Source organism: Danio rerio, chromosome 24 (genome assembly GCF_049306965.1).
Source record: "Danio rerio strain Tuebingen ecotype United States chromosome 24, GRCz12tu, whole genome shotgun sequence".
NCBI classification, from domain to species: domain Eukaryota; kingdom Metazoa; phylum Chordata; class Actinopteri; order Cypriniformes; family Danionidae; genus Danio; species Danio rerio.
In genome coordinates, this window is record NC_133199.1 from 7,869,885 (window position 1) to 7,883,466 (window position 13,582).

Below are 13,582 nucleotides of genomic sequence, written 5' to 3' on the forward strand. Positions count from 1 at the left end.
AGGTATGAAATAATGTTCATTCTTGGCTGAATTACGGGTGTACCACAATGACATTTCCATTCTTTTAACCAATTTGTGGAGATATAATGTTGTGGTATGTCTGAAAAAAAAAAAAAGATTTTAACTATAAAAATGACAGATAGAGGCTGTAAGAGAGAACAACAGATGAATGAAAGTATAAAAGAACAATTCTGCTGACTAGCTGCTGCTGAAGCCCGCTGATATCAGCATATGCTGAACCTACCTGCAAACACACCAGAGAGACGAACAGATACATGGATGGATGGATGGACAGACAGGTGGATAGATGTACAGACAGACAGACAGACGATAGATAGATAGATAGATAGATAGATAGATAGATAGACAGACAGACAGACAGACAGACAGACAGACAGAGAGAGAGAGAGAGAAACAGTTTACCAAACCTCTCACCATGTGACACATACAGAGTCAAAAGAGCTTTTGTTGTTTGATTTTGTGTTTATACACTGTGACAAACACACATGCGCACATTAACTGTCTCGGAGACACACAAACAGCTTCTCTGTGCTCCGCGCTCATATATTATGTCAATCTCTGTAGCCCACGGCCTTCCATGCTTCTGTGGTTGGCTCATGGAAAAGTCAAGCAGTCTCTGTAAGAAACTCATTTGTGTGTGTGTTGCGTGCGTGCGTGTGTGTGTGTGTACGTGCAGAGCACCTTGTGTTTAAGAGGGAAAAAATGGGAGAGAGCCGCAGAATGACACATTATTTCTTCCCAGATGAGACAGTGACAGAACGAGAAAGTATATTAAACTGGTTTCTGGACTGACTCACAAACCCTGTATGTTACTTATTACCAAGGCAACTGCTATAACTGGAGGGAAGTAGATGCAATTAGATGGTGGGATTACTTTTTTTTTTCTCTTCTAACAGAGGTAGTTTTTAGGACATGCTTAAACAATGATTGTTTATTGTGTTTAGTAGGAACCACTGATCTATTTATGAAAGGGGAGCTCTGTGTCTTCATATTTCATGATTTCACACCATTAGGCACAAAGAACAAGTCTTATAAAAAAAGTAGTTAGCACTTTATATTACAGTACTTGTTCCACATGTGTACATACTATGTACTTATACATAAACTGAGTAATAACTAGGTACTATCCCTAAACCTGCTTCTGAACCTAACTATCATTTAGTACATTCTTATATTGTGAATACATTATAAAGGGATAGTTCAACCCCAAACTTTTAATCTAGCAATCATTTACTCAACCTTCACTTGTTCAAAACCTGTTTGGCTTCCTTTCTTTGTTAAACAAAAATGAAGATACTTTGAAGAATGCTGGTCACTGGCACCCATTGTCTTCCATAGGAAGAAATACTATGCATTATAGTATATAGTTCAGTTCTGGTTTCCCAGAGATGGATTGCGGCTGGAAGGGCATCCGCTGCGTAAAAACTTGCTGTATAAGTTGCCGGTTCATTCCGTTACGGTGACCCTAGATTAATAAAGGGACTAAGCCGACAAGAAAATGAATGAACGAATGAGTTCAGTTCTGCATAAACTGAATATAACATATAACGCTCTGTATACTCTTGTGCATGACCGTTGTGTGTCAATACCTCAACTTGAATGGATTTGAAAAATGTATTAAGCTCTAAATAATTCAGTATATTAATTTCACATAATGCATAAAAAGTATGCTAAAATATCTTCCCCGAATCATGCATTTTTACATAGAATAGACTAAATATGACCTGTTCAGTGCAAAATAATGAACAAAGTGATTTCTGTTTCATGGTTTGAGAGGATCTCGCCTTTCAAAAGGGAACAAGTTCAAAGGGAATGTTTTCTGGGGAATGTGAAATGTAACTCCCCAGCTCTTATCATTCCTCTCATACACGCATTTGCTCAAATTTTCCAATAGTTTCTAACGATGGAGTGCGTGTTTCCCTTCCTCTCTGCTCGGCAGAACAATGCAACATTAACTTGAGAGAGGCACTGTGGGATATGGGCTCACCAAGGTGACTGCCTGACTTCCTTTAACATGTTTTCCATCTTACTTTTCTTCCATTGCATATGCTTTTGCAGAAGTTTGTTTACAGATTATCAGTGACCTTCTGACCTTTGTATCTTTAGCGCTTAGATTAGGTGCCCTTCTTATATTCTGAACCTCATTATGATCTGACCTCTTATATGAAATAACGTGACCCAATAGCTGGGTATTTTAATGGATGCAGTAGAAATGTTAGTGTTAATAGGTGGTTGTTGTCCGAAACATTTCAAGAGGCTGAGAGTCTCTTCAATAGTCTCTTCATGAGAGATCTCTTCATCAATCAAAACATTAAGTTGTCTAAATGTATTAATATATTCAACATACCTTTCATACTTTGTGCTTTTTGAAGCACCGCATAAGAAATGAGTGTTTTTAGCACTCGCTTGCAGTGGGTTTGGACTTGTGTGGAAAAGGAAATGACGATGGAAATGAATAAACTCTGATGTCATGGACATTACACCACTGTGACTCCATTATGATTGCTTTGATTACTGCTGGTTACTAGGTTACCAATACTACAGTGAGCCCCTCTAACAGCCTGATGGAAACACCCCTAATTTACATTTTGGATTATATATATTGTAAACGTTGAAATCATACTCAAGTAAAAATACTATTACTTGCCAAAAAAAATTGTGCAAGCAGAGTAAATGTATCTGTTCTAAATTGTACTAAAAATATGAGTAAAATTGGTCTTTCTAAAAGAATTTTAAAGGTGCTGTATGTAAGTTTTTGACTCTTCTAAAGCATAAAATACCATAATATATTTGCAGATATTTAGGAAACATGCTCAGTGAACATTTTTGTTTATCTGATAAACATTGCTAAAGACAGATGTTCTGCTTTGAAAATTTACTTTACCGGAACCCGCCCAATGCCAGTTTAGCCAATTATATTTCAGCACCCCGAGTTGCCTGGTAGGAAAACAGCATATTTCATTCTTTTAGTCATGAAGGCTCTCAAACCATGCGCCCGTGACCGAAATGTGACCTCCAGTGGACAGAAACAGACTCTGAAATGAGAAGCAGATTTAGAGTTCCACTTGAGGTTATTAATTAGCAAATAATATAAATATTGTGATTGTAAACATTAAGTGAGCAGGTTACATTGTAACCTCAGACAAGAACCTCGTGACTAGATTTGCAGTGATTTGGCGGTTTGCACCGGCAGACGAAACCTGACAGAAATTTAAGTTAAGCCATATAGAAGCACAGAATAGTGCACTGCAACGAAATGGTTTATAATCTAATTAATACATATTAAACCTCTTTAACATTATTAAATGTACATGCTGATCCACTGATATGTGTTGCTTGCACTGACTCACAGTTATAAAGTTACATTTCAAACGGTTTATTTTATTTTCAAGATCTGAGGTGAACTATCTGCTGCTGCTTTCAGTAGTATGGCAATAAATGTCATGTAAAAGGGCATTTAAACTCACATTATTAGCATTTAACGCTAAATAAAGCCCATGAGGTTTACCTGAGGAGATCAGTGTCAGTTTTCTGTTCAGCTGCAAGAAACAGAAGCCATTTCTAAAATATACATTTCAGGAGTTGGTTAGAACAAAAACTCTTTTTAATATGGAAAATATTCCTTCTATTGCTTGTCGTTGCTTTTATTTAGAGCATGACTGAAATCAGCCTTTAGGCTCGATATTCAGGCTCCTGTTGGTCCTCAATCTGGCAACCTGCGTTTTTGTATGTTTTGATCCAGGAATGCAATACCTTGTTTAACCACTGGTGCCAAACTAACATACTGATGATTGATTATAAAGCTTGTTTGGCATGCTGTCCTAGGAGAGAGCCCTGAGCTTAAAAGATCCTCGAGCCAGAGGCTCCCTCTTGTTTGCAAGGCGAGAGGGGAGTTTGATCTCAGGTAGAATTCCAGAACTCCCCTTCTGTAGTAGCTAATGAACAGATAGTGATTGCTCTTAAGAGATAACTACTTACTTGGAGCATATCTGTGATGCTGATTTGGATTAGCCAATCAACTTAAGTAGAAAACCGGGGAACCCGGGGCAAACCCACATGAGTCCTGGGAGAACGTGTAAACTCCGCACAGAAATGATGACTGGCTTGGTAAGGACTAGAACTAGTGACGTTCTTGTTGTGAGACAACAGTGCTAACTACTGGGCCATCGTGCCACCCATCTCGGTAAGGAGGAGGAGGGGTGGAAGGGAGGATTCTTCAAAACGAAGATGGCTGTCATATGGAACTTAGGGTGTTTATAGTGGCTTAGGAATTGTCTGATTGGTGAATCATAAATTGAATAATGCGGGGCTGGCTGCAAGCAATCATAAGCACTTGATCCTCTCGAAATTAGTTTAGAGGTAAACTTCACTTAGTGGAAGGAGAGACAAAATACATATATATAGGGTTAAAAAAATCCAGTATTGGCATTGACAAACTGTACTCATTTTAGCCTAATGCATCTTTCTCTATTTGACACAAATGAACCCTTAGAAAAAATCGGAAATAAAACATCCGTAGTAAACAACCCAAATATTATGACACCACTGTATTAATTTGTCATTCATCCATTCCCATGGCTAGTATAGTAGCCAGTAGCATAATTAAATAATAAGAGGGTGTACAGTTAATCACAATGCAAACATCTTTCACAACACTTTGCTTGCGTGTTTGTTGTTTTCCCTGCGCAAATCTTTTATCTAAGATGCAGACGGAGATAAATCAACTCAAACAACAAGACATCCTTATATCAGTTAATTTGGCCTGGGAATGTTGGCAGAGGCATTAGCGGAGAGGAACGGGATGACTCAGTGTATCACACTGATGGAAAATATGTCTCCTTTACAAACAAGTCGGAGCATTGTGCTGTAGAAAAAGAGTGTGCTTGGGAACGAGGGGCTTTGCAGGATGGAATGCTGGGAATTAGGGTCGGGCAGGAGGGTGGGTGGGAGACAGGTCGGAAGGGAAGGGAAGGGCGATGAAAGAATGGAAGAACAACAGAAGAAAGAAAACATCAACTCTGTTGAGGAACATAGGAGAAACAGCTCTGGCTGTGCATTGTGAGTTGTGTATGATTTCCATGTGCAGACCTGTTACAGTTCATTTGCTAAATGTATTAAAATAGCTCCTTAGCATCATCTGCTCATGCTTGTTTGAGATGGCAAAAGTAAACTCATCCTTTACTCAAGGAGAAGATACTCAAGTACTCAAAACAACTCTGGTAAAAGTACTGACTACACTTTTGTACTCAAGTAAAAGTAAAGAAGTGCAGCCTGAAATATGTACTTAAGTGAAAAGTATATCCATTACTACTTACCGTTTTAGTTTCACGCCAGCAACTAGACCTCACATTATATCAATACATTTATACAAAATAACTTGCATTACTGATTTTGATGTAAAAATTGTTGCTAATTTTCAATAGGAAAGTAGCCAAGCAACATCTGCAATAATGCAAAATAACACTGCTCAAAAATCTGTGATATTTAAATGTGATATAAAATATAAAACAAACTTTTTGGATATCTTAATTGTTTTAAGTGTAATTCCACTTCAGTTTGTAAACACTAACAAGTTACAGTAACTTAATTCCTTCATATTGTCCCAACACAAATCGTTTGTGTGGAGCCCAGCTTTTTTTTACAGTGTAATGTATGCTTTTAGGCTACAGTAATCATTTCAGGCTTGCTTTCAATAGGCTTCGGTCTTGAACACTTTGATAAGTTCACTTTAAAACCCAATAAGTTAAGGTCACTCAAACCGTTTGAGGAAACCGATTGCAACAAACCATTTAAAAACTAATCCTTATGAATACTGTGAACTTAATCCATTTGAGTAAACGAAGCAATTTGAGCACAGCAAAACCCAATAAATGAAGAGAACTTTTTACGGCCTGAAATATGTTCTTAAGTAAAAAGTATCCACTACTACTTACAATTTTAGTTTCACACTGGCAACTATACCTCACATTATATATATATACAAAATAACTTACATTACTGAAATTGTTGCTAACTTTCAATTAGAAAGTAGCTAAGCAGCATCACACTCTGCAATATTGCAAAACAACACTGCTAAAAAATCTGTGTATCATCACCCTGACACAAACTCACAGCGTTCAGCATGTAGTTTAGCTGTTTTTAAATTAAGAACAGTAACCGTAATTAGTCCATTCATATATTAAAAAAAAATGGAGGCTTATATCTTTTCAAATAATAAACGTCTTTAAATAACACTTAATTTTGTCCAAAACATTAGTTTTTTGACTATAATAATTACTTAATTTGACTATTTTGGCCGTTCGGCTAGAGCTGCTTCTGTGTCTTCAAAACTAAAATCAAAATATCCCATGTTTTCAGCGTTCAGTGTTTCACACCAGCTCAGATTGCTGACTAATTTCATTGGCTGACGCTGCTATGACGATCGCGTCAGCCCCAAGCCCTCTGTCAAGCATTAATGCTGAAGCCCTGTGTGAATCAGGCGTAAGGGTGCATGTTAGAACTTAAATGCACTAATATTAAGGGTTGCAAAAGTTATCTCTGTAAATGACCTTTTAATTCCTATCTACTTGTTAGTAAAGTGTTTACTGACCCTACGAACATAATTAAATCATTCCAGTAGCCCGAGTGAAATAAAATTCTCTCTCTAATAATGTTCTTGTTATGTTTCAGCGTGTGGGTGGGTGTGCTTTTGTGAATGTGTGTAAGGTCACCATCAATGTTAGTACGGATGCTGAACAATAGGGCCATTAAACGGGATAAATAAAGACAGGACATTGATTGTTTGGCAGTACATGGTTTGGGGATCCATTACGCAGTTTTGGCTAAGGCAGCTTATTAATTTCTCATTTCCTTAGAGAGATGTGCAAACATGGGCAAAATAGATTGCGCTCTCAACAGAAAGACTTTGAAAACTCTCCACCACAATGCAACTGCTAATATATAGGGGAGGGTGTAGCTAAGATGTAGTTAGAGTGTTTTCATTCATTCATTTTCTTTTCGGCTTGGTCCCTTTATTAATCCGGGGTCGCCACAGCTAAATGAACCATCTAGAGTGTTTTGGGTTATGACCCAATCAAAAGATGAACAAACTCGAATACTCTTTAATTCATTCATTAATTTTCCTTCAGCTTAGTCCCTTTATTCCTCAGGGGTCGCCACAACTTGTCCAGCATATGTTTTACACAACGAATACTCTTCCAGTTGCAACCCTGTACTGGGAAACATCCATACACACTCATTCACACACACGTCTTTGGACTGTGGGGGAAACTGGAGCATGCGGAGGAAACCCATGCCTACACGGGGACAGCATGCAAACTTCACACAGAAATATCAACTGACCCAGCCGGGAGTCGAAATTGTGACCTTCTTGCTAGCACTTGACAGTGCTAACTGTGTCATCTACTTTTTAATTTTTAATGTAATATATATATATATATATATATATATATATATATATATATATATATTTGCCTTTATTAGACAGGAAGCAAAGTTGGAGAGAGAGAAGGGGGTAGGGTAGGGAAATGTCCTCAAGCTGGGATTCAAACATGTGACGCCCTGACGTGCTATTGCACCATATGTCGACGCGCTAACCACTAGGCTATTTCGCAGACTTAATGTAATATTTTAAGAAAGAACTAAAGTTGGGTTTCCCAGTGCTAGGTTGCAGCTGGAATGGCGTCCGCTGCGTAAAACATGTGCTGGATAAGTCGGCGGTTCATTCCGCTGAGGAAACCCCTGATTAATAAACCCTGCAGTCACTGGATGTCAACATGACATCATATCGATGTTGTACCCCAAAGTACCCAAAAAACGTAGGGACGTTGGATTTTGGTTTGAAATGGAAATCGAGTTGACGTCAGAACCCGACGTCAGGTTGACGTCAATGTCCAACATCCAACCTAAAATAAAACCAAATATTAACGTTTAATCATGTTACACATTGACATTGTGTGGAAGTTACCACTATGGCATCTATCAGGCGTTGGATTTTGGTTACTTTCCAACACAGCCTAAAATCCACCAAATATCAACGTCATTTGACGGCGTTATTGGATGCCAAAATATCGTTGTTTTTAGACGCAATTTTAGAACAATAGATCCATTTTTTTGCGACCCCTGGGGTGATTGTTATATTAAAGACACAGCAACAGTGTCAGATGCCGCAGATAGATTTAATGACACCAGGTTAAACTTTCTGACACCTTTACGGCACTCATGTACATTAAAAATAAATACAGGCCACAACTAAACATGAAGGATGGTCTCCGAGTGGCGCTCTCCAAAATTAAACGATGAATAGTCTTGGACCTATTGGTATGTGTGTGTACATTGTGTGCAAGGATTAGATATCTATAACCACCTCAGTGAATATTGGGGGTCGTGAGTGACTTGAAAAGTTTGGCAACCCCTGAGTTAGAAGACTCTTGGCAACCCATGATAAATAAATGACTAAGATGAGGGGAAAGTGAGTGATGACCATCTGAGGTATCAATATGGATCTTTTATCTACAAATGTGTGCATTTTGAAAATAACGTCAACTTGCTCTACTAACCCTACAACTAAATAATCTATCAATAATCTAGTTGGAATTTGTTACATGTAGTGAGAAAGTTTCTTACGAAAGAAGTTAGTACAGTGGACTTTAAAAATAAAGTGTAAACTCTAGCGAAGTTACTGTTGTGTTGTGTACCTTGCTTTATCGCAGGGGTGCTCAATCCTGTTCCTGGAGATCTACCTGCCTGTGTTTAGCTCCTACCCTGATCAAACCCACCTGAACCAATTAATTAGGACCTGAAATCCACTTGATAATTACAGACAGGTGTGTTTGATAAGGGTTGCAACTGAAATCTGCAGGAAGGTAGATCTCCAGGAACAGGATTGGCCACCCCTGCTTTATCGCAATAACTTACATGATTATTTTGATTTTCGTTTGCAGGATGAAGTAAAAGTGGGTTCGAAAGTGAATGTGGCCAAGTCTATGAAGTATCCAGAGCCTGTGGAAGGGGAAGCTGAGGGTGAACTCAAAGCTGCAGCAGAAGAAGGAGGAGAGGACAAAGAGAAAGTTAATCTGGACCTGTCCTCTGATGAAGAGGAGGTGGAGATTGAGGAGACAATTGAGGAGTCTCGAGCAGAACGCATCAAGCGGAGCAGCCTGCAACGTGTCCAGAACATCAAAACCGTTTTCTCCAAGGGGAATATGGAGAAAACCAAACAGAAGACCAAGGAGAACTTGGAGAAGACCAAACAGAAGACCAAAGAGAACCTGGAGAAAACTCGCATGAGGACCAAAGAGAACTTGGAAAAAACAAGACAGAAGACTAAGGAAAACCTTGAAAAGACCAAACAGAAGACCCGAGAGAACCTGGAGAAAACACGTCACAACATAGAAAAGAAAATGGGTAAACTTGGCACCCGCATGTCCGTGAACCCCGAGCGCAAAGAGAAGATGAAGACTTCACAGAAGAAGGTGATGAAGTCTTTTACTCCTGACCACACCATCTACGCCCGCTCCAAAACGGCCGTCTACAAGGTTCCACCGTTCACCTTCCATGTGAAGAAGATCCGTGAGGGAGAAGTGGAGATTCAGGGAACTGAGATGGTGGAAGTTGTCGGCGACACAGAGGAGGTGGAGAACGCAGTGATGGAGGGAGAGGAAGATGCAGAGATGGAGATGGAAGCTGGAGAGATGGTGGAGGAAGACGAGGACGAGACAGAAGACAGCCCTGAGATGAGAGCGCTGCTGGAGAAAGGAGACGAGCTGGTGCTGGTGGAAGATCATGACAGAGACAGCGATTAGTGTTAGTGTGCATGTTTGTATGTGTGTGTTCAGGGGTACTTACACATTAGAGAAGCTGTAACAGAATATTTGGTGGCTAGGAATTATTCTGACCATGCAAAAGGAGCAAAACTTATTGCTGAAATCTCTGAACTGATGCCTGAAGAACTTTTGGTTCCTCAAAATAACATCAGCTTCTCCAAACCCTATTTGTTTGCTCTAGGTTTCCACAGAGTCCCATCCCCATTACAGTATTTGCAGTGTTCTTTGACAGAGTTTAATCTCTAGTGTGTAGGTGCCCTGGGCAGGTATGCTGTAATGCTAGTCCAGATGTCGAGATCATGAATGTGTCTGTTTGCATGTGTGTATTTGCATCTTTTCTAGCAGCAATTTGTTTCAAAATGAGTGTGTGTGAGTGAGAGATTTACTGTACTAGTCCAAGTAACATAGTTCCTTGAATTCACCTTCTTTGGTAAGGGTATGGGGACTAGGCGTGCTGACCAATAAGAATACCATGTGTATTTGGGAATATTTTCATGCTAGTTTGGCATAATGAACAGACAATAGCAATATTACGAAACCGATTACAAACACATGGCTTGATCAAATAAACAACAGACTTGTTGGACATGTAGTTTCCTTGTACTAGAAGAATACGTGGTCACACTTTATTTTAGTCCAACTGTGGATTTACGATGTAACCAGTTTCGGTTGTTCCGGAAAGTTCCCATATTTACTAATTATGGTTATTCAACCCACCAGTCCTACTGCACCCAGCCCACGCTGAGCTGGGATTGAACCAGAGATTCTTTGCACGGGAGTCGGTTGCTATAACAAGCGTCTAGTGTCTCTCACTAGAGCACCTCTTGAGGTCAGAGAAGTGAGGTTTACCTGCATAGCACTGCGCTAGCTGGACTCCGCTACAGTTAGGCTTAAAATCATAGTTCATCCAAAAATGAAAATGTACTCACTATTTACTTAAGTGTTTTCCGAACCCTTATGAGTTTCTTTCTTCTGTTCATCTCAAAAGAATACATTTAGATGAAAATTTTAAACCCTTGGCATCCATAATAAGTTAATGGTTGCCTTTTGTGAGAACATATCATGCGAATATCTTTTTTTGTGTTCACCCATAGATATATACACTAGATATCACATACGGACCCTGAGCATACGTCAATAGCGCCGCCACATTTGCACATCGCTCCCAGGACCAATGTCATTCCACAGCACTAGTGAAGACTTAAGCCAATGTGAAGATGCTGGACTTTAGCGATGCCTACGGGTGTAGTAATGAGCAAACAAAGAAAACAAAGCACAAAGGCAGAACATTTCATAAGTAAGATTTAGTTTTTTTATGATTTCGTATGTCACGAACTTTTGTGCTAAACAAGTATTGATGATACTATATTCTCTGTAACGCCCGATTCACACAAGGCTTCACCGTCAATGCTTGATAGAGGGCATGTCTGATGTTGGGGCTGACAGGATCGTCATAGCAGCGTCAGCCAATGAAATTAGTCAGCAATAGGCCACTGTCTGAGCTGGTGTATTTGCATACAGCGATCTGATTGGCTGACGTTAAAAACGTCTGATTGGCTGTGGTTAAAAAGTTGAGAAAGTCCCAGCTTCTGCAGCGAGCAACGCCACTTAAGCGGTGCTGACGGATCCACAATGCAGTTTGACAATGCCTGGCATCACCCATTTAAAGTGAATGGGAAGAGTTAATGCTAATGCCTCATGTGAATGGGGCGTAAGGCAAAATAGCACCAACTTGCACTACATACTAGGCTTAGGCTAGTTTGCTTGAATAAAATAAGCCAACAATGTTAATGAAATCTAATAACAAGATGCTGCGGTGCTAGAAACTTGTTTTGTTTTTGGCTAAGTGAATGAGTCGTTCATAACGGAGATTCTTCACAAACGAATCGCTCCCTCCGTTAGATTTAGAAGTGAAAGCAAGAGAGGGGGTGTGTTTCAGTACATGGATTAGATCAAATTGACAGGGAGGGAGAATAATACATTTGCATAAACAAAAACACACGCTCTTTGTCGGCAATGCGCGATCATAGATACATGTATATATGTATATATATCCCTGGCTCTGGATGACCAGTCTTCCGCTACACCTTGGTCCCACATTCATTTCAAAGGTGCGCTACCATGTACTAAAATGGCAACTTTATTGACACATTCCTTCCAATAGGCAACAAATAGCACAGGTGACATCTAATGTAAATATCTATGGTGTTCACCAAATGGGTTTGTGACAGTTAAATGGCAAGTGAATGTTTTGGTGAACTGTCCCTTAAAGATTATTGGGTTGGGACTGAAGTTAACAATGAAATGACCATGTTAATGAAATTCATGCCTAAATGTAATTATTACATGTAGAGACATGTATGTACATGATATGTACGCTGTATCAGTTGATTAAGTACATGCAAGGCCACCTAAATTAAAGTGTGACTGATTGTTTCCTTCCTGTATTAGCTAATGATAATGTAAAGTTGCTGTTCTTCACTTTTCATCTACGGAGGAACAAACCAAAAAAACCTGAAGTATTGCTTCTAAGTGCTCGTTTTTATATATATTTTATATATCTTGGAGTTTAATGTTACATTTCCTTAAAACAGGCTGTCGTAATCAAACTGTTACACTGATTGTTTTGCTCTCAATGTGATGAATTGTTCTGCATGAGGTTTACAGAAAAATGTCGAAATATACGGATTATAGAAGAAGTTTAATGCTCTACATGAAATCATTTGCAGAATAGCGCTCCAGGCTTGCTCAACAACGGCAGCAGTGCTCTTTTTACCCATTTAAAACTACTGTTTGTGTAAGATTTGTACGTCCCCTGGTGGACATGTGTTGTAATGTTGTAAAAAGGCCACCGAGGCATCTGACGTCATCAGCACTCGCTCATATGATTTTGAATCACTGCTATTACTGAGAGCACAATCCTGTCTCTGTTGTGTTACTTTTATCCTTCTCGTTGTTTAGGTTGTATCATTGTCAGTAGTTGCGTAATTTTGCAAAACTTCTTTTTTTTTTTTTTTTGCTTGTTTAGCTGATGATGCTTATCTTGTAATGTCACGTTTTAACCACTAATGTGTTAATAAAAACATTCATGCTTCACACTTTGAGTAAATGTCCAAAAACATAGAACTGTTATATATTTTCACATTTTTGAAGAAGCTTCAAATACACACACACACACACACACACACACACACACACACACATATATATATATATATATATATATATATACACTCTCTACTGATCAAAAGTTTGGGCTCAGTTTTTTTCTCACGTTTTTTTTTTTTTTTTAACTGTATGTACTTTTAAATTGATATATTACTTAATAATAATATATCATTATTACCATTGAAAATGATAATAACAATAATTATTCATTCATTCATTTTCTTGTCTGCTTAGTCCCTTTATTAATCTGGGGTTGCCACAGCGGAATGAACCACCAACTTATCCAGCAAGTTTTTACGCAGTGGATGCCCTTCCAACCGCAACCCATCTCTGGGTAAATCAAATCAGTAGGTATAGAAATATAATATAAATTGATAACTTAAAGCATTAATTCTTACAGTTTAAAACACCAAATATTATGTTCATACAGTAAAAAAAAAAAAAAAAAAAAAAAAAAAAAAAATATATATATATATATATATATATATATATATATATATATATATATATATATATATATATATATATATATATATATATAACTTTGGCATGATGCCTAACTCATATTT

The 13,582-nt window shown here is 38.5% G+C and overlaps 1 protein-coding gene across 1 annotated transcript in view; it reads left to right on the forward strand.

Moving 5' to 3' along the window:
* The window catches only part of cavin1b (caveolae associated protein 1b), a 31,060-nt gene extending 21,025 nt beyond the window's left edge, over positions 1-10,035 (forward strand). The window contains exon 2 of the mRNA NM_001114549.2: positions 8,964-10,035. Within this exon, the coding sequence (NP_001108021.1) occupies positions 8,964-9,824 (861 nt within the window). The 3' untranslated portion in view covers positions 9,825-10,035. The remainder of the gene's footprint in view (positions 1-8,963) is intronic.
* The last annotated feature ends 3,547 nt before the right edge of the window (positions 10,036-13,582 follow it).